At 40.2% G+C, this 22,295-nt stretch overlaps 2 protein-coding genes across 15 annotated transcripts in view; both read right to left on the bottom strand.

The window, feature by feature from the left end:
- The window catches only part of Kcnmb4 (potassium calcium-activated channel subfamily M regulatory beta subunit 4), a 59,391-nt gene extending 57,477 nt beyond the window's left edge, over positions 1-1,914 (bottom strand). The window contains exon 1 of one of the 2 annotated variants that reach the window (XM_028877958.2): positions 1,506-1,914. In XM_028877958.2, coding sequence (XP_028733791.1) covers positions 1,506-1,841 — 336 coding nt within the window. In that variant the 5' untranslated portion in view covers positions 1,842-1,914. The remainder of the gene's footprint in view (positions 1-1,505) is intronic. The other variant, XM_028877956.2, reaches the window with a different exon arrangement.
- Positions 1,915-13,431: 11,517 nt separating this feature from the next.
- Cnot2 (CCR4-NOT transcription complex subunit 2) overlaps positions 13,432-22,295 on the bottom strand; it is a 104,248-nt gene continuing 95,384 nt past the window's right edge. For all 13 annotated transcript variants that reach the window (XM_028877944.1, XM_028877946.2, XM_028877947.2 and 10 more), the window contains 2 exons: positions 21,679-21,823; positions 13,432-14,562 (listed from right to left, as the gene is read on the bottom strand). In XM_028877944.1, coding sequence (XP_028733777.1) covers positions 14,476-14,562; positions 21,679-21,823 — 232 coding nt within the window. In that variant the 3' untranslated portion in view covers positions 13,432-14,475. The remainder of the gene's footprint in view (positions 14,563-21,678; positions 21,824-22,295) is intronic.

Below are 22,295 nucleotides of genomic sequence, written 5' to 3'. Positions count from 1 at the left end.
CTTCTAAATCACTAAATTACTACTTGACATCTTTTTAAAATATTTGTTTTATTTAATTCGGATTTAAAAAAAAAAACATTTTTCTAAAACCACTGGACTTCTTTTTAGATTACTAAGCACTAAGCAGATTAACTCGCACCTGCCCTTGAGACCCTACCACTTGTCAAAGGGCTCAGACATTAGACTCTGTATTAGAAATGTTTATTTCTATATTTACTGTCCCCATATTATCTTCATTTTCAAGGCCAACCAATCTTCATGCATTACCAGGAGACTCTTCCAACGAGGAGTCAAATCATATTTTTAAAGAGTAATTACTTCCAACTTTCCAAATTAATGAGCTACTCTGGAGTTTCTCCACACATCTAGTTTAAAATATTAATTCAGATTTCAGATTACTATATATCTTGTCACATTTAACAGAACGTGTTCCCGGTGTGCACAGGATTCATTTTCCTGGGCAGGATTTCCTGCCCGTCTTCAAGCGTAGCTCTCACCGAGTAAAAAGAGTCAGCAACTTAAATAAACACACACACCTTTAGTGGGAGGCAGAAGAAAAAAAAAAAGCCCCAAAGCATCATAGAACCCTCCCGCAGAAGCAGGCGCGCAGCAAAGCTCGATTAGTTCCCGGACTGAGGGCACTGCTTTTCATAAGCGCTTTTTTCCCCCTGGGAACTTTTCTGAGTCTCCCTCCCTGCTCTCCAGAAGCTCCTTGCAAGTCCTAACCAGGTTTTATCTATTTTCTCTCTCTCTCTCTCTCTTTTCTCTTTGCTTGTGACTACAAAGAAGTTGTCAGGAAAGGGCTGCTTGGTATATTTCACCGAGGACTTTCTATTTTCGGTTAAGTTTACTGCTCCTGAGTCTCCCCCCAAACACCCAGAGTGGTTAGGATCCCTCCCTCCCAACCCACCACACAAACAAATCAGAATTTCCCACTGGATTCCCGATTGCTGTTGATCCCCACCCCACCCCACTCCCCAAAATGCCCATCTTTAGACCTCAAGTTAAAAACCTCTGTTTAGAACTAAAAGGCAAAAGCCTAAGAATTTTCCAGGAGCGAAGAGATTCCCTTCAACCTCTCCAAAGGTCATGTCATTGGGAGTTCTCGAGGCCAGTTCACAAACACGGGCGCGGGTTGACCTTATGCTGGAGTAGTAGCTGGGTCCCCCGCTAGCCCATGGCTATGTTCCATGGAAAAGTTAACTTTCTTTGCACCCCGAGTTTAGGCAAACCTGTGGGTGCTGCCCCTGGGCTTGGAGGGAGCTCAGAAACCTAAGAAGAGCTAATAAGATCAGTGTTTGCAGAGAGACTCTGGGTACCACCGCCCCGCGGGCAAACGCACCCTGAGGACTGGAGCCCTGGAGCTCCACAGATGCGTGCATGCAACTCATGCCTCCCATCTCCTTCTAGCAAGGCCAGGACACTCCGGATCTTCCCCTGGGGTCTAACCCGGGAGCTGGCCTCGAACCTGCCCCGTTAGGCGGCGGGAGCTCCCGCGTCCTTACCTTGGGGTTGGTCAGGAGCTGGTGCTGATCGCTGTGTAGCAGCGCCCTGGAGTTGGACTCGGAGTTGTTGACGTATACCTGGACGCAGGGGTACTGCGAGGTGCCCCTGCAGTCGGTGCCACAGGTGAAGGTGCACTCGAACACCTCGCCGATCTGCTGCACCGACAGCACCGTGCAGTTGGCCGCCGTGGCTTGCAGATCCTGCAGCGCGGGACTGAGCCAGCAGAAGCCGAAGATGAAGAGCGACACGACGCCGGAGATGATGAGGAACAAGCCGAGCCGGATGCTCTTGTCTTCGGCTTCCGTGTACTCGTAAGCCACCCTGAGCTTCGCCATCGCCCCCCACTCTCCCCGGCTGGCGCGCTCCCCGCCCCCTCCCGCCCCCGGCGCGGAGCTCGACTGCCTCGGGCGGGAGGAGCCGCCGCCGCCGCCGCCACCACCGCCGCCGCCGCCGCCGCCGCCGCCGCCGCGCGACAGCAGGGGAGTGGGCGGCGAGGGGGCGCGCGCGAGAACAAAGGGGCCGAGGCCGGCGACGCCCCCGGCGGCGGCGCTGCCGAGGCCCGGCTCCCCGGTGCCACGGTCGCCTCAGAGCGTCCCGCACCCCGGGGCTCCCCGAGCCGGCCCCCGCCCCGCGCGCTCCGCGCCCCGCGCCCGTCCCCCGGAGCTCGCCGCCCGCCTGCCATCGCCTCGGCCGATCGCCCGCCGCCCCGACGCTGGGAGCGGCTGGGCTGCCGAGCCCGGGCTCCGCCGTGCGGGAGGCTGCTCCTCCCCGCCCTGGGCGCCGCCGCCCCGCCCCGCCCCGCGGCTTCTCCCGTGGGCGAGCACCCCACCCCGGGCCGCCGCGCCGAGCTGCTCTCGGAATCCTCGCCAGATGCAACCTGGAGAGATGGCGGCGGAGAGGGCCGCGGCGAACGCTGAGCCCCGGCTTAGCAAGAGCGCAGCTGGGGAGAAAGTTAAAAGAGGAAAGAAAGAAAGAAGAGAAAAAAAAAAAAATTAAAGTGGGGGAGGGTGGCGCGAGCGTGCAAGGCGGGAATCTTAAAACTCCGAACCCGGATTGTGCAGCCACGGGGAAGCTGCCAGGCGGCGGGCGCACCAGGGAAGCGAGCTCGGGTGGCAGCGAGGGACGGAGGGCACCAGTACGGACGCAGGGGATTGCCCACGGGCGAGCGGCGGGAGCTGGAGGTCCCTGCGGATGCTACGCCGCTGCTGCCACCGGGCCAGTCCTGGCTGAGTCCGCGGGACAACGCAGGCCGACTGGCTCGGAGACTCAAATCTCTGTGGACTTTGCTGGAAAAATAGGTCTCAGGCAGCGGGAACGACCCCTAGGGGTCCGACGCGAACAGGTGGCAGAGGCTTGCAGCCGGGAAGGCGACGCCACTTTCTCTGGCTTTCTAGCTGTAGAGAGCAGAGCCTGTTGGCCTCTTTAGGAATCCTGCCACTCTTAGCCCGCGCAGGGATTTGCAGGTGAGCTTTTTCTGGAGCGCTGTGCAAGGCGACCGCGGCATGCAGACACTTTAGAACTGGTACAGCTTCTAGAGTTCTGCTCTTTACTTCATCTCTGCACTTCCATATCCACCCTCTCGATGTAAACCTCCAGCCTCTATTCTCCTAACTTTACTTTGTAAATTAAAACTACTTTTTACCTAAAGTGGGTTTTTTTTTAAATCATAAAAATCAAACTTGAGAACTGTTACAAGCCACGTTAGGAAGAATAAAATTTTAAAAAATACACAAATCTCTTTTAATTGGCTTGCCAACTCCCAGATGAATGAACTCATGTTCCTGATGAATATCAAATGCAGAATCATGGAAATTTCAAGCCCACTCCATCAGACGGCAAATACTTAGCTGGGACTGACTGAATACTTTTCCATAGAGTTCTGACAGGTTATGCTGTCATGTATTTCCAAGTCATGGGGAAAGAGACCTTCAGTATCTGTTTTTCCTAATGAATAAAACCTGCAGGATTTGCAAAACTTTAAAAATCACAAAGATGTTATGATGCCATACCTTCTAAGTTCTGGGGCAGACACTTCATTTTATTTTATATTTCTGCCTGGGATCCCCCCCCCCCTTTCTGTTGGTGTAAAGACATTTGTTAGGGACGCATTGCCTATAAAGAAAAGTGAGCTCAACAGTTGAAGCGTCTTAACCTTAGATCGCAAATCTTCGCTGAGTGTTGACAGATTCCAGATTCCAATCCTCTTCTAGGTCCAGAGATGGGGGATGAATGGACAAGTAACAAGACCACTTAAGTCTGAGGGACTGAATCCTGAGGCAAAATAATTCATACCACGTTCAGAAAGCCCTAGGCAGAGGCCCAAGGGCAACTGAGTGAATGTTACACATTTTAGTGGCCTCTACAGCTCCAATGTTGTGAATGATACCTCTCCCTCACAACTGCGTGAGACCCAGGAAACCACATCAGGGAGTTCTGACTTAACACAGAGGTTTGTTCAGTTTCTGTCTTTGTGGTTATTATTTTTAAGGTGATGGAAGAAGCTGTCGCTCTCCAGCTTTGTGTTATCCAAACATTTAGTTTTCTTATTCCCTATTTCTAGGTTGGCTTGTCTTCTGTCTTCAGTGAAGCGTACCTAAAGACTTCACAAATTAAATCAACTCTTTTTATCCTGAAGGATGCACTAGAAAGATGTGTTCATTTTTTTTTTTCCAACTTGCGTAGGGTGGCCTTGTAACATTCCCAAGGGAGGCTGGATATACTTGTTTCAGAAAACAGGTCATCACTGACTTTAAGTCGGAAGGGCAGCAAGAACCTCTGGGATCTCAGAATGGCAATTTAGCACCTTCTGCTCCCAGGGGAGGGCAGAGGCATCACAGAAAAGGAGGCTAGTCCTTCCTATGAATAGCTCCCATCAACAGCATCTAAAAGGAACAATGTGCAGAACCAGACTCCCTCAGAGAATACTGTTGTCTCCCATAGCTCTCATGATAGCAGAGCAAGTCACAATGAAGTTTCATTCAGAAGAAAAACAAAACCTTCCTAAAGAAGAACGTTAAAGCTTTGCTACCATCACTTTGTTTTTGGGATCAACACTCTGAAGAAAGTTCTGTGGCTTATGTCAAAATTGCAATATCCAATCCCGTGTGCATGCAAGGAGGACTTTAATATCGTAGGAATGGAGCATGTTGGGAAACGTTTGTTATTTCCAGAATCAGCACATAGTGGTCTTTCTGTAACAAACTTAGTAAACACTTGTGTAGCTAAACTACACGGATGAGAAAAATCATAATTTATCACCATTCTCATTAAAACTCACCTTCTGGATAAGTTTTAAACCTCTACAACTAACTATCACTAGGTAAGAAGAAACTAGTGATCCAACAAAGAAAAGCAAATAGAAATCTTGTTTTCTCAATTTAGACATAACTAGAAAACTGAGTTTCCTTTTATTTAAACTTGACTTAAAATATTTAGTTTGGGGGCTGGAGCGATGGCTCAGCAGTTAAGAGCAGGTTCTCGAGTCCTGTTCTCAAGACCCATGTTGGCAGTGTGCAATCACCTACAACTCCAGCTCCAGGGCATCTGACCCTTCTGTCCTCTGCTGAGAAGACACCAGCTCTCACATGCTTACAAAGAGACCCACACATACATACTATTAAAATAATAAATTTTAAAATAAAGGTTTGCAGGGGACTAGAGAAATGGTCCAGTGGTTAAGAGCACTGGCTATTCTTCCAAAGGACCAGGGTTTGGTTCCCAGCATCCATATGACAGCTCACAACTGTCTGTAGTTCTAGTTCCAGAAGACCCAATGCCCTCTTCTGGCCTCTGCAGGTATTGCATGCTTGTGATGCGGGTTTTTTTTTTTTTTTTTTTTTTTTTTTTTGGTTTTTCGAGACAGGGTTTCTCTGTGTAGCTTTGCGCCTTTCCTGGATCTCGCTCTGTAGACCAGGCTGGCCTCGAACTCACAAAGATCCGCCAGGCTCTGCCTCCCAAGTGCTGGGATTAAAGGCTTGTGATGCTTTGTAAATGGACGTTTCCTGTCCCTCATAGTGTAGAAAAGGATTGTTCCACAGCAATGCACATACATAAGTGCATGCAAAACACCCATCCAGACACTTCAGATACAAATAAAGGTCAATTAAAACAATGTTTTCAGTTTTACTAAATGATTTCTAGCCTGCTATGCCGAGAAAAAAACATTGTCATGCCCCACTGTGATTGTTAAATGCTTATCTTCTGAGACTTTAATTTCCAGCCATAAGTGTTACCTATTCTACTGAGCATACTATTACCGTGAACATTACTACTTCTAGATACTTAGAATATATTAGTTCAAAGTTAACCAAGAAGCTCCACGAGACTTTACATTTCATTGAAATAGCAAATACTTGAAAAGTAATTCAATTTTAAAAGTTCAGATTTGTTTGTACACAGGTTTTTTTGCATAATAAAGCCTTTGCTTTAAGCCAGATAAACAAAATGACAAAAGCAGAAAATGTACTCACTGGGTTCATACTTTGTAGGCTAAAAATTGAGAATTTCATGCATGCATGTTTTCATCAAATCCACTCCTCCCTCCGACTTCTCCCATATTCCCACGCCCTTCCCTCCCAACTTCTGTACTTTTTCATCCCACTGGGTCCACTTAATGCTGCTGTGTGTTCACAGGCCATCTACTGGAGCATCAACAGCCAACTGGAATCTGAAGTCCTGAACCAAACTGGCAATCTTCCTTATCCAACAGCCATCAATGGCAGTACTCTTCAGCTAGGGCGGGACTTCATAAACCTTCCCCTCATCCTTACCTAGATATTAAAATTTTAAGTTTTATAAAAATGTCTTCATGAAGTAGTGGTAGAGTTCCTAAATTCTTACCATCTTTGACAGTCATTGGACTTTTATGGGAGAAACATATTTATGTAGAAGAAGGAGTATGAGCTTTGGAATGGTAAGTTAGAAACCAAGAGTCTTTGGCTCCAGCTCTAGTACTAATTCATCTGATGTAGTAGACACTATTTCTCTTCAAATGAAAGCATTGAGCTACAATTGTTTTAATGTTCTAGGATTTAATTATACGTTGATTTTGTTGTTTCCAAATTAAAAAAAAAAACCTTGTATTGCTCTGTAATAAGCATATTATTTGGAATACCTTTACTAGGAACAATCCTCAAACACAGAGAACATCTTCCCACAGTGTTTAACAGGGAGTGTGGGTGCATCCTTGGGGTCATGGGCATACATGTACTGAATAACTGTATGAACTGGGTTACTCACAGATGTCCTAACTTCATCTTCTCATGCGGAGGAACAAATTCAGATATTACTATTTTCAAGATGATACATTACAAATGAATTTCAAATACGTTATATCTAAGGGTTGTTCATCATCCCCACTACGGAACCTATGAAGGGAACAATCTGTAGAGGAATGCTGTAGCTGATGCGTTCATTTAGCTCCCATTTATTCTGAATCCCATTTGTGTTTAACAATGCTGTTGAGACAGCAAAGTGCTGTTGTGAGAGATTGTTAAGTTATTTAGATTCAAGCTACAAAATACACACATACACACACACACACACACACACACACACACACACACTCATGCACATGGGATAAGCAGGTGTTGATAAAAGTCAATAAATGGTCCTAGAGTGAAAGGAAATCCTGTCTCATTTATACAGGAAATTAGTTAATAATTCTAGTAAGGTTTTCTTGTCTTTGCCTAGACACATCTAATGATGGAAAACACATTGACCCCGATCATCTACTCACTACTGTTTTGGACTTTAAAGAAGTAGAACTTCCTTATCATCAGTTAATATTTGCGCCTTGCCATAACAACATATACGTAATGGTATTATTTAAGGTAAAGATAGTTGTAAGAATAAATCCTTAGAAATAAGTGTTTCCTATTCAGATGTGCAGCCACTTTGTCCCTCCAAGGTTTTTCTTCTTCTGGTGTACCTTTTTCGGTAACTCTAGTTTCTTTTGATGGGTTTTAGGACACTAATGTTTTAGACCCTTACCTTAAACGCTAAGAAAAAGAATAATTCAAAACTGGGAAGGAGACTCCACTTTAATGTTCTATGAAAAAGAGTCTGCACCTTCCTGTACCATGCCACGTAATTCACAAACATCTCGAGGATAATGGATCTTGTTCAGGAATGTCACTGTAAATGTAGAGAATCCAGAGAAATGACTCGTTCACCTTCATTAGACAATTCATATTCTGAATAGTATTTTGCAAGTCAACTAATTCAATATTCAAATTTGAGACCTACATTTAGAATGAACTAAGAATAACCCAAATCTTTAGATAATGTAAATGTAGAAATAATTTTTGGGCACGGTAACATAAGTGGCATTTAAATAAAGGTATGTTTTACATAATGGTATACTTGAGGAATATTAATTAATCAAAGACATTAAAACATTCAAATGTTTCTCTTAGGAGGAGGAAATATTTAACAACTCCAAGGCAGACAAAATGAATGCACTGCTACATATGGTAATTAAAACTAGATCTTAAAATAAATGTTCAGTATGTAACAGATTTAAAGGTAGCTTTGAAACATTGTGGCTGCCCCAAATCTTTATTTTTGCACATAAGAAGACGGGACTATTTATGCCATTCCCTCCTATGTTTTCTTAGTGAAGTATATAATTTTGAAGGTTTCATCTAAGTTTCTTTTTTATTATAAATGGGTATCAAGAGGCCAACGTCTTAAAATATCAATCCACTTGTGGAAATTTTATCATGCTTGAAATCTGTGGCATCACTTCCCAAATGTTTGAAGAACTGAAGCATCATCAAAATTAGATCCAGTATGCAGTAGAAACCAACTTTCCTGGAAGAAAAAATCCTTTATTATAAATTAAGGAAATTATCATGTGGCCAAGATGTCCCTTGGGCCAAAGACAATGCAAATTACCGAAACATTTCATGAGATGTTTATGCAAATTAAAAGGCCACCTCCTAGGGCTGGAGAGTTGTCTTAGAGGTAAAGAGCACGTGTGGAGGACCTAAGTTTGGTCCCCAAAACTCACGTGGTTCACAACCATTCACAATCCAACACTCTCTCCTGGATTCTAAGGTCACTGCACACACATAACATGTGGATGAAACACTCAGACACATAAACCTGAAAAATTAAGATTTGTCTTCCTCAGCTGGTGCCCTACACGGCTTGAAGGAGTTAATGCTGGTTCTTACAAGCAAGATAGCAGAACGTAATATGGTAGATATCTCCCAGGCCATGGAAATGAAAAATGAATGCCAAGTTGATTTGCAGTATAGACATTTAAGATGTGTTAGCTAGTGCTTGTATACTATTTAAACAAGAATTTGGATTTGCAATAAAGTTATGAAAATTTTACCATTACAATTTATATGGCTTGCAGAAATTTTTACGATATATATATACACAGAAGTTATTAGTATTTCATGGTCCATGGATACCAAGTTCTTCAAAGTATAAGCATTAAGATAATGCCAAATTTGGATTATTGGATTTTCAACTTTCGATTAGTGAATATACTGATAATGTATGCAATTACTTTTAGCAGTTTTTATGCATAAAACTAAAATCTAGCAAAAATATTCTCTGCACAATGGAGAAAGCTGTTTTATGCTTGGAAACTAGTTGGCTTGCTTCCTGTTCTGCTGATGAATAGTATTGTAAAGATGAGCTCTCTCAGTGAGGACACTGGTTGTTAGAGAAAAAACAAAACACTCAGCTCTGGAACACTAGACTTAGTCTCATGCTCACTTGGTGAGAGTTCACAATCACCTTAGTCTAGCTGGTATTAATACACTGAATGAAGCGTGAAGTGTACATACAGATGACAGTGACTTCAGGTGTGCTCTGCAGCTGTTTCTCATGGACACATCTCCAGGTGGCCCTGCTAGATCGTGGTTTATCCCTATAGTAACCTCAATTCAAAGACATTTATACATCAAACTGAATGATAAATTTTCCTTTAAAATAATAGAAATATCACTCAATCTAATTCATGTGATTTCTACTACGGTAGAAAACAGGAACGTGACCATGAATGCCATGTATTACCAGTTTCAGTCTAAATATTCACTTCAAATAAGCAAAAACTGGCTCCTCCTTCCCTCAAATACATAACTAAATATATATATAACCTGGTGAACACTTAGTATTTGTTTCACATGCCTGCTCCTATCAACTGAAGAAAAGTAGCAAATTTAATTAAATTTGCATCTTGCAATTAGACTTAACCCCCACCCCTACCCCCAGTAGTTAAGTACCATGTCCCCACTCAGAGAATAGCACATTCTTTAACGTTGTCCTTTTCAGCTAATATGACTTCAGTCCTTAACTCTGATCAAGGTTACTGACGTCTCAAATTGCCGAAATGAGGCCTGGAAGTTATTAAGACCGTCCTTTTACTACAAAAATGGCAGGCCTGCCTGTCAATGGGGATTTTGCTAAACACCCAGTTTGTCTGACCACTTGTACTGGGGTACTTGAAAGCTCCTTCTAACCAACAGCCAGCACTGTGGGGCGGTAATGACACACAATGACACCCTGTCCTGCTCAGTTTCCTCGTTGAGTCCGAGACTTATAAATTCCTGTATTTGAACAATTCTAAAATACATCCTTTCTGTACGTTTGTAACATTTTTTGGAAAATGAGATGCACTTTGTAATTAGCTGTCTCCATCTGAGACTTTTGATTTGACAATGATTTCTGGAAGATTTTCAGAAATACACTAGTTATCCCAATTCCTCGCCACACCTTTTCAGTTAGCCACAGGAAATGAACACTCAGTCCAATTCCTTACTGTATGCACAGAACACTGTCCTACCAATCCCTCCTCCAGTGTTCTATGAAGCCAAACGCAGTATCTTAAAAAGCAAGCAATCTCAAGCTCTGAATTACCACTCAGGTACAGCGTGCTTGTCTAGCCTTACTGAGGCCCCATACACAGAACCAACATCCACAGAACAAAATGCAGCTACTCTGGCTCCTTAGTATCACACGGGTACCTTGATTTCATTGGTCCATGTTCAGCTCTTTTGCCACACACATAAAATCACTGCTCGCTGACAGCCCTAGAATTTGATACTTGAAGGGGAAATGATGTTTGTAAAGCCTTTTCTTTAATGTTGTACCCTTACTGCCTTTTGCAATGATGACATCTGAAGACTTCAGCAAAACGGGAGACACTAAAACCTATCCCATGATGCTATTCTTCAAACCGACAATCAGTAAGCTGCTGGATAGGCAGAAGGGAGGAGGGGGCATGCAGCATCCAGAGAGCATTTAAATTGGGCTTAGCATTTCAGGTGCAGAACGACTTTCAGCGACTGTGATTCTTACCGTGTCCTGAGCACAACTTACTTTTTACTGCAGCTGAAGAATACATTAGCATTTTTGGCAATAGAAATAGATTCATTGTTTATAATAGTCTACATAGAAACTGTTCTTAAGCCATGCTATAGCCAATCTATTTTTTTAAATTTTACCATCCAAACTGCAAGCTAACAATTCTGATGTAATTCATACCACTTGATTTGACCCAACACTTAAAAACTACTGACTCATCTTCCAGTGGATTCATGTGCTTCATCTCCCAAATCTGTTCATGGTATGATCCAAGTCACTATTTAATGGCATTGGCAAGAGGAGCCTGGTGACATGCCATTAAAATCTAACTTTTTGAAAGTAAAGATATCTCAATGCCTTACCTTAGTCTCTACATTAATTTTTTAAAGCTTTTTGGTGTGTATGATGTTAGGGATTTTAACTTATAGCCTCACATATGACAGGGCAAGCCCACGATCAATGAGCTATATAGCCCCATACCCTAAAGATTATCTAGTTAGTGGATATTTCTAAGTCTTTATAAACTATAGTTGAGAACACTCAAGATATTCGTTTCCACATGTGTACGTTTTCAGCAACTTTGTGCAAAACAGACACTGAATGCAAATCTAAGTGAAGTGAGTCCTTCAAGGCCATGCTCAGATACCTCATGTTTTATGGGCAATTGGCATAATATATTGGAAGATCTACGTTTGTGAATGAAAGGATTTAAAGGTATCAACTTGATGGTTCACAGGGGACAAAACCCCCTGAGGTTTGAAAGCTAAGTGAAAATGCTTAACATTTCCATAAAAGTTACAGCAAAGGGTAATTATTTCAAAGCCCAAATAATTTACTTTGTACGTTTTATTTCCAAACTGAAATGATAAAATATATCAATTCATCAACAACTACTGGTCAAGTACCTGTGGGTAAATGGTTGATTTTCACTGGTAGTGTAAGAATTTAAACTTTCAGTTAAGGAAGATTACTCTAAAGGAAAATGTCGGTAAGAAACTCCAGAAAACAAGAGTTTTATCATGTATGTTATAGTGCACTTCGAGTACAGGTCTCTGTAGTCAATTAAGTTAAAGGACTCCCTTTTCCAAGTTACTAGCTTCCGTCCCACAAAGCCAGGGGTAGTTCAGCGACAATGTTTGTGTGCCAGAGTTCCCATCTGCTACAGCAGCAGGGAATAAACTCCATAGCTACACAGGGGAGAAACCTAAGGGAAAATAGGTCATGCACAGTTTAGGTCATCTTCTTTGTATGTAGCACGGACTTTCACATTTTTAACTTGCATTTAAAGTCAAGCTGACATCTGACACCACCAAATTATAATAACCAAACAAAACTGTTTAACAGGCAACTTTCCTTAATTTTGATGATCCTGGATAAAAGGAACTCAAAAAACTGGTGTCTGCTTAAAATTCTTGCCTATGGCTCTTAATAATTAGATTCAGCAAAACACACTTATCTGTTTTGTTTGTTTGTTTGTTTGTTTTTGTCTGCACACATGTCTGAGGCTGCCACATACCTGGAAACTGGGGTTAGACCGTTATGAACTGCCATGTGAGTACTGGGAATTGAATCCAGGTCCTTTGGAAGAGCGGCCAGAGTGGCCAGTGCTCTTAACCTGTCAGCCATCTCTCCAAACCCTTGATGTGACCTATCTGTTAATCAGTCCCACAACCACGCTTTGTCTGACACTTGAGCCACTGAAGATCCCTTTCCACTGTCTTCTTGTCCACCAGTTGCCAATGGCTAAGTAGGAAAAGTTGTATTTAATGATAAAATCAATTATTATGAAAAGATGAATTCTTCCTAGCTCGAAAGCAGTAGATACTAAGGATCTGAATCTGGTCCATATCCAACAGTGCGGTGTCTGTTAGGTAAAGCTGTAATTATCAAGTGTCATCTTACTGAGGTGGTACTCTGGTTGAACTCAGCAATATTTTTAAAAACCCTCATATTTTTATTGTTTTGGCTATCTGAAAATACTTAGAGAATGGTGAATTTTATGTTCTTGCACATTCCTGATACACGAACAACATTTTCATAAACATTTACTTTTCAAACATGCTTCAGGCGATGCCAATAAGCTTTCATTCATATAGAAAAATAGGCTAAAAATAAAACTAAGAAATTAAATCCCATAGCCACCTTCCTATTCTCTAGTTCTACTGGCAGCTTCAGCCTTCTGGTACTTTAGAACAGTATTTTCATTTAGATGTCAAAAAAAAAAAAAAAGATTCTGTAACCTGAAAATATGAACGGCCAGCAAGCTGAAGGTAAATTTCATAAAGAAAAATAAGTCTAAAAGTTGTATCACAAGATTCCTCATCAATTTCTCAGAAAACAAACTTTTTTTAGTCAGGACGTTTACTTGTAATGTTGCTACAACCCAGTCAATTTCCCTCCTACAGTCAATGCCGAGGATGCATTTTTGAACCAAGTCCAAGGGCCCACTTGGATCCATTTACCTATTTGTTGACAGCTGAAAAAGAAGACAATTTAAATTTAGTCACCCCATTCAGCGTATTTGTAAACTTCAGGTTTTTATCTGTGTTTTCCATACTGAAGAAGAAATCTGACAATCTCAAATCAAAGTCAACACTGCAGTGAGGAGAGCTTTTCTACTTTATTACAAAGAGAAGAAGCCTTTATGTGGTCAGAAAATACAAGATTGATCTTTTTTCTCTTCCTATGAAACGCTGCTGTTCAAACAGCCAGAGTGAATTGTCTCAGTTCACGTCTTGAAGTCCCATCACATTCACTTGGGTATGGATGTCCTTGGCTGCTGAAAATCTGGCCCTTTAGTGCACAGGGCGACAAAGTCCCCTGACCAGCAGTTCCAGAATGTCCCATTTTCATATATTGCATCCATGCACACCTCCTAAAAATGAGGTACAGCAGGGCAAACATTTTCCAAAATAGATGTCATATATATAATATATACACATTCGTACATACATACCTTTATTCATGTGATGTCCAAAATTTAAAAAAAATGTACACATTTATTACAAAATCGTAACAAAGACTGGACAGTGTTTTGCTCATTCTGGAAAGATGAAGCTCAGTAACAACACAGCCCTGGAAACCATCCAGAGACTGTGGCAATCTCTTTCTTCTACAGTCATATTCTTGCATTAAGCCTGGCGAAACTGCCGTTCAGAAACAGAAGGGGAAGTAAAATGAAAGAAGCAGACCTTGCTCATCTTTCCAAATGAAATACGAGAAGGATCTTCACATAAAAATGCACAAACATTTGTTATTTTATTACCAATAGTGCTACAAGGAACAATGCAAAGTTTGTGGTCTAATTGTGTTGAGTCTTTTGTGGGTTTTCTTTTTACATTTAAGAAACTAAATGGTAACTTCTGTCAGTGTACTTGCTTGTCTTTATAGACCCAAGTCTGTCTGCTGGCAAAAAGAAAATAAACGAAAACATTCAGACCCTGCTCAAACTAGAGAAAACAAATGACAAATTTAGTTGTTGGGCAGCACATAATTGGTAAGGCAGGACCTCAAATGGTGACCCTTTACGTAAGCCAATTGCCAGATCCTCAAGGAATGAAAACCAGGGTGCCTGAGCCACATCAATTCTGCGGATCTGTCGAGTACTGTGCTGAGACAGCCATACCCCAAGAAAAGGGAAGTCTTTTAGAAGGCTTGCTGAGCAGGGTTGTAGTTGAAGGTGGATGGCAGGTGAGGCCGTTCTTCTAATTTATCATATTCCAGATGGAACTCCTGTAAAGAATATCCAAAATTGAGAATTTAAATGCTTTCATAGCTCTCTCTCTTTAAAAACATTATTTATTGTGTGTGTACACGCATATGCGCACGCGGGGGGGGGGGGGGGGGATGACGGACGGACAGAGACCTTGTGAAGGCCAGAGGGCAGCCTGCGAGATGGCGGTCTCCCACCAGCCGGGTTCGGGTTCTGGACTCACTCGGTAGGTAGGCCTTCAGTCTCCTCGGCAAGAACCTTTACCTGATGAGCCATGTCTAAGTGATGAACTAGTCTAAGTGACGCTCGCTTAACGTTTTTGGGGGGCGGGAATCAACTACATTTTCTATAAGAACCATGAAAATACATCCACATTAGAGTGACCACGGAGGACAGCCACACTAACTCTTTGCCCTTTGAAGTCAAACAGTCTGAACAAGAGTAGTGTCCTCTGCCTACTTTCTCCTAAGTACAGAGTACAGACTTGCTGAATAGAAAATCAGTAACTCGGGAATGCGGATTCATAAAAATCCTGTGCAAATAAAAGTGGAAATTATTACAGCTCTAATGCCAAAGACTGAGGATTATAGGATGTTTAAATAAAGCCTATTTCAATAAAGTACAACAACAACAATAAAAGAACCTTGACATTTTGTTCATGTTTAACATAAGACACTTTCCAATTTACCTTGGTGACAATTTTTTTTTTTAAGCAAAGTTCTTCTTTAACCTCACTAAAATGTCAGGAAAACAATGAGCTGAAAACACACACATCTCTAGAACTCCCATTTCATAAATGACATGAGAGGTCTTAACAGCCATTTAGAACTAGATAGTAGTTTGGGTGTATGACTATTGGAAAGCTAACTGGATTACTGATTTTAATCAAACTGTGATTTATTTGTACACAAGGGGACACACCCACACCACAGTGCATACAGAGGACAACGTGCAGAAGTTGGTTTTCTGCTTCCACGGTGGTGGTCAACTCAGGTCCTCTGGCTTGTTGTGACAAGTATCTGTACCCTGGAGCTGCCCCTCTTCTCTCTCTCCCCGTCCCTCTCTCTCTCAGACAAGGTCTTGCTAGGCACTTTAGGCTGGCTTGGAAACTCCCTACATAGCCCAAGCAGGCTTCAAACTCACAATCCCACCCACCCCAGCTTCCTGAATACTGGGTTTACAAGTCTGTGCTACTACCTGGCTTCAAAGTTTTAAGATTTAAGAATGCTAAGTTTTTATGACCAGCACCAGAGATGCAAATATAACTGTATACTTAAGAAAACAAATCCAAATACCTTTGTAATCACAAAAAAGGGAGATGCTCTAAAATTACGAATTTATAGCTTGAAACTAACTGGCACAAATCATGTTAAAATTTCACTCAAGCCTCCACATACATTCTCTGCTGAAGACTAAACAAGTACCATTCATTAGCAACCACGCGTTAACGTATCTTATTCACCATGTCTAGTATCAAACTGACTCCATAATGGATGGTTCTGCTATTAAATTAAGTAAATATTTCCATTATTTAGTTAAAATGAAACCTTAGGCCATAGTGACCAAGCTTTTAGACAGCAAGTAAAATGTTTAAAATTGGAGACACCACATTAAGAGACACATAACTTGACAGCCTAATACGAACCAAACTAAAGACAAAGCTAATGTTTTTCTAATCTTTGTGTATCTTGGTTAAGTAGGTATTTTATCATACTGAACACTAGGATCCAAACTTGGTAGGGTTTTTCCTAGTGTAACATCTGAGGGTTAGGTGTGTTTTTTATTTTTTAATACTTTTAATCTAAGATTCAAAGCAAATTTATTTCATTATACCACCAAAATAACTTTGAAAACATTAAGTGCCTTTCCAGACGTTACACTGAGTGACTTTATCCTTTATAAAGATATTTTCCACAGGACTAAGAAAGGCACAGAGCCACTTGCCAACTAGTGAGGAGGAGCAAATGGCAGTGGGCATCCTTAAGTTCTCTGACAAATGGCAGAACCACCCCTACCCACGCCCCACCCATGGCTGAAGCTGAGTATCCACATTCACATCAGCCAAAATTTCCCAAACTATTCTTTAAAATGAAAATGCATCTTGGTCTATAAAAATATAGTTAGTATAAAAAGCTTACCTGCAATTTTGACAAATGACAAGCTCTAAGTTACATTTTACCCACACTGGCAAGATAAACTGCTTTATTAGTCCTTAAATAGATTAATCTCATCAAAATTAATTATTTCCCACTATACTTTATAAAACGAGACCAGTCTGAACCTAGGGAGCATAAATACTTTAATATTTAAAAAATATTAAAGAGCTATCCAGAAATTATATGGTCAAGTCTTGTCTTCCACTGTTAATCTTTTATCTTCTGTCTCCCATGCATTTATTCTTCGTGGAGTACAGGAACCTTGCATCACTCTTCCTCTTCGTTCCCTAACTACATCTAGCTTACTATCTATAGATCTCTCTCTTACAGGTCAGTGTTATACAGCTACGCATGTGCACACATACTATGCATACACTCTTGAACGGATGTAAAAAGAAACTGCTTTGTCTACCACAGCTAATGCTTGGAATAGTGTAGGGCCTCGGCTAAAGTATCATTAGCAGCTCATGAATTAAGACAAACAGCCTTCTGTGGTGGCTTGGGTAGGAACAGCCCACACAGGCTCATATATTTGAATGTTCAGTCGCCAGGGAGTAAACTGTTTGGTAGGACTAGAAGGACTAGGAGGCGTGGCTTTAATGGAGGAAGTGTGCCCATGCCAGGCCCACTCTCTCCCTCTTCCTGCGGATCAGGATATGGGATTCCACCATAGCTGCTTTGGAGCCAACACGCTCCCTGCCAGACGATAATGATCTAAGCCACTGAAACCATTAAGGAACCCCCCAATTAAATGCTTTCTTTTGTAAGAGTTGCCTTGGTCACGGTGTCTCTTCACAGTAACAGAACAGTGACTAAGACATTTTTATGTACTTTAGAAAAAGAATACTTAATTTTTAAAGTAATACTTTAACATTATGTAGTAAAAAGTCAAAGAGTCTATGATTTGTTTTAATGGAAACTATTGTTACAGGAAGATGCTTTTCAAAAGCCAAAAAGGAATTCTAGATATGTAAAAAGCAACTTTTTTTCATGACTCAGTTTTCTTATGAACAAAATTAGAAATCGTTTTCTCACAAAATTACTTCAGTAAAACTGAGTTTATACACTGGACCCAAAGCAAGCATATACAAGAGTAATGCTATCATGGTCCTGATCTCAGAAAGCATCAGCGTTCTCCTAACTACAGTAAGCTCATACTGAAATTTAGGAAGCAACAAAGTAGGTTAAAGATGGTTACTAGAAATAATTTGTGAATAAATGCATAGTAAAATTAATGAAAATAATCATCTATAATAAGCATAACATATCTTATGCACCAGAAATCCTGCAGTATATCTATGAGATGAAGTTAAGCTATAAGAAGCCTGCAATTTGAAGTCTTTGAGAAAACTATAGATAATAAGGAAGGCTTCATCACCTAAAAATAAACAGGGAAAGGAATGACCTAAAATTTTTACTTAGTAAATTATATATGCAATGTTATTGCAATTTTTTAGTTAGTGATGTCTGAGTACTCTAGCAAATTTACACAGGACCCCATGTCTTGCTAATTATTTAGGATCACCTCAAAAGAAAGAATGAACAAATAAAACATCAAAATTTTATGTACATTATTATTATTATTGCTATTTTTTGGAGACAGGGTCTTATTATGTAGCCCTGCGTAACCTAGAACTTAAGAGATCTGCCTGTCTCTGAACAGTGCTAGTATTATAGTCAAGCGTCATCCTGCCCAGTTATATTGTTAACTGAAATTCTGAAAATAAATATTGGATTGGACCCTAAAACTGAAAGTCATGTATGTTTTAGTGATTTAAATAAAGTATGATTCTGATTTAAATAAAGTATGAAGTAATTGCTCTTACTACTACACTTCTCGGACAGTGTGAACTGCCTCAGACCGGCTCACAGAATACACTGTTAAGTTCTTACAAAGACACAGCACCCCATCATTCTTTAATCACACTATTCATATAGTATGTTCTTACAAACAAGATGAAGTTACTTGGTGTTTACTTTACTATTCTGCAAACTCCATCACTTTGCAAACCCCGTGGCTGATGAGACAGTGTCACATTTATGAATATTCTATAGTTTTATGAATTCTTTTAATACGTCTTAATACCAAGCAATTTTATGGAAAGTTCTAGCACATCTGTAAATAATCATTGTAAAGATTATATTTCACTATAACCAATTCACGAACTGCTCATTAATGCCTGGTAGAAACCAACAATTCTGACTGTTTCTCATCACTGTAGAAGAATTTTGAAAAGTCAATGCAAGCAGCTAGCATATTATTCAGAGAGATCTCTTAGGGAATAACTTAGATGCTACTACTCAGGCTTCATTTTCCTACTTCACTAAACTTTTAAAGAAGTGAAGACAGCTGTTCAACTATATTAGGAGACAGGTAAAATTTAGCAAAATTATTTAACAAGCCTATGTCATATATAGTCTTATATTTTATATAGGGAACATTTTCTTTAAAATAACTTTGACCTAAACTGGGCATTGTTTCTGAGGAAAGTAAAAAGCTCTAATATTAATGTTTCTGAATATCAAAAATTATAGAAGGAAGATAACTCTCAAAAATCATTTTTTTTATTTAAGTTGATTTCCTAACACATAACCTAACTAAATTTTTAGCTATAACTACATAGCTATGTATTGTTAAGCACATTCATTTTTGCATACAGATGTAGAATTCAAAGTACTGAGCATAAAGCTTCAAGATGACTGTAGAAAAGCTTCAGTCTCCTCCAAAGACCTTGTCTCTGCTATAGTATCATCTCATTTACAAGTACGACCTTGGACCAGACACAGCATCCTCTCCAGAATAACCAGGGAGATTGTTAGAAGTACTAACTCTTAGACCCCACCCACAGATCTGACTAGGTCACACACAGCAGGAGGCATGGCTCTGCAGTTTGTTTAACCAGTCCCCAGGTAATTCTCATACAAGCTAAAATTTAACCAAGAGACAATCAATTGCAAATTTTCCTGTTTGGAAGAAGAGCAGTAACCTCCAACAATGAATGATAAAAGCATCAGAACTACTAACACATACATCCAACATGTGCCAAAGCAAACTCAGGGTATGGATGTGTGTATACATAATTTCATTCAATATTTATGATATCCATTTTGAAAAAAAGAACAGAGCCATGGAAAGGAAACTTGTACAAGGTCAAAGAAGAAACAGAACTTAAATTCTGTTTCTGTTATACTCTTTAAGGAGCAAAGAAAACCTATTTTAAAATATATTTTAGCCGGGTGGTGGTGGCCCACGCCTTTAATCCCAGAACTTGGGAGGCAGAACCAGGTGGATCTCTGTGAGTTCGAGGCCAACCTGGTCTACAGAGTGAGATCAGGACAGGAACCAAAACTACTAGGAGAAACCCTGTCTTGAAAAACCAAACCAAACCAAACCAAACCACTTTAATTTGCTTCCATTTAACTAAAATGGTAAAGAATATAGTCTTTGAAACCAAGATATTTCCATGAATTGTATCTGTTGAGATGACTGACAATCTAAGGAACAAGCACTAATCCCATTTACCACTGAGAAACCAAAAAAATAAAAATAAACCAAAACCCCAAAAAATAAAGCAAAATATTTTTTAACCTCCTCTGTATTTTCTATTGGATTTATCTTTTTAAATTTCTTTAAGTTTTAAATGAACTTCTAAAAGGCCAAACTTTTCTATGGTTTATATCTGATAACACTTCATACTATCTTAAAATGTAAAACATTCTATCAATTTAGTATACTGAAAAAAAAAAAATCACCCCAAAGGAACAACTAAAATACTGCCCAAAGATGTAATTTGTCAGAAACACTTTTCTTCTGTTTAACTTTCAATTAAAGACTACCTCACACTTTTGTAGTTCTAAGACTCACTGATGGAAAGTGTATTCAGAGAAGTGGAGCTGGAGTTCTCGAAAACTAAATGTGGTTCTATTTACCATCGGCTGACTGTAAAGCAGCAGCGAGTACACACCGTTGTAACACATCTACACACCGTTGGTGTAACATATCATCTACACACCGTTGGTGTAACACATCTACACACCGCTGGTGTAACACATCATCATCTACACACCGTTGGTGTAACACATCATCTACACACCGTTGGTGTAACACATCATCTACACACCGTTGGTGTAACACATCATCTACACACCGTTGGTGTAACACATCTACACACCGTTGGTGTAACACATCATCTACACACCGTTGGTGTAACACATCTACACACCGTTGGTGTAACACATCTACACACCGCTGGTGTAACACATCATCTACACACCGTTGGTGTAACACATCATCTACACACCGTTGGTGTAACACATCATCTACACACCGTTGGTGTAACACATCTACACACCGTTGGTGTAACACATCATCTACACACCGTTGGTGTAACACATCATCTACACACCGTTGGTGTAACACATCATCTACACACCGGTGTAACACATCTATTGACGGAAATTTACACAATGCAAAGATGGAAATTTTCTCTGACAAGGTGATTTTGTAAAACAAAGTTACAAAACCAAAATAGAATAATAATTAACTTTTCCATACAGCCCACTACCCCTCAATGTTCACTCATAGGACAATGAATGGTGAGTGTCTGCAATTCTCCTGCATTAGATGGTCTGCAAATAAATACTCAGCCACCTTCCCTGAAAAGTGTACAGAACCTTTAACAAAATGCTTTTAGATAAAATGTCTCAACCTATGTAAAGTAACAATAATATGTGGCTGGGATTCTAAGAGTAACTTTAATAATTTGGCAGTCATAAAAATATTTCAGATGTTAACAAGTCTTACTCCAAATTATAAAAATCTCTTACCAAATTTAATAAATTTCCAATTAGTGAAATGAGCTGTTTTTGGACACTTCTATGAGCGTTGGCAAAGATCTGACACATTACTGGAACAGACATATTGTTAAATATTAATAAGCAAAGGCCGTTTTTTAACATCTGCACATAGAAGAAGCATACCTTAGCTACTTTCCTCCAGTTAAGACAGTCAAAGAAGTAGTATGTTCCCCTCTCGTAGGTGTTGGTTTTCATTGTGGGCTCCATGCCTGGTGCTCTGGTAATCCACACTCGTTCCTCTTTGTGGTATCTCCAATCACGGTTAAAACTTCAATTTTTAAGAGAGAAAGACGGTTAATTTTCCTGTGACCCACGTTAAACATTTTATACACACGGTAAACCTTTTCTCAGAAAAATTATATATAAAATACGTACATATGGAAGCTTCTTTACCTGGCTCTGCTATTAAGTACAGCCTTATTCAAATACAGTAAGATAATTTCTTTTGTTCCAAAAGCACATTCTTTAGTACACATGCTTTTATTAAGTAGAATAAACTTTATGTAGACAAAATATTTTAAGTTATATGAATGACGTAATAAAACTTGGGCAGACCAAAGAAAGATAAAATATACTAAACAAATGATAGAAACTGACACTGAAGCAGACTAAAACAATCCAGTGATTTGTCTTACTAGGTAAGTATTAAGTAAAAAGCCATTTGAACTGACTATTTAAATTCACACAATTTTTCAGTTATGAGGACAACAGAATACCTATTTTGTAAAGTTTAATTTTAA

This window comes from Peromyscus leucopus, chromosome 18 (assembly GCF_004664715.2).
Source record: "Peromyscus leucopus breed LL Stock chromosome 18, UCI_PerLeu_2.1, whole genome shotgun sequence".
In the NCBI taxonomy this organism is placed as follows: domain Eukaryota; kingdom Metazoa; phylum Chordata; class Mammalia; order Rodentia; family Cricetidae; genus Peromyscus; species Peromyscus leucopus.
This window is presented reverse-complemented; position numbering and strand designations above follow the sequence as displayed.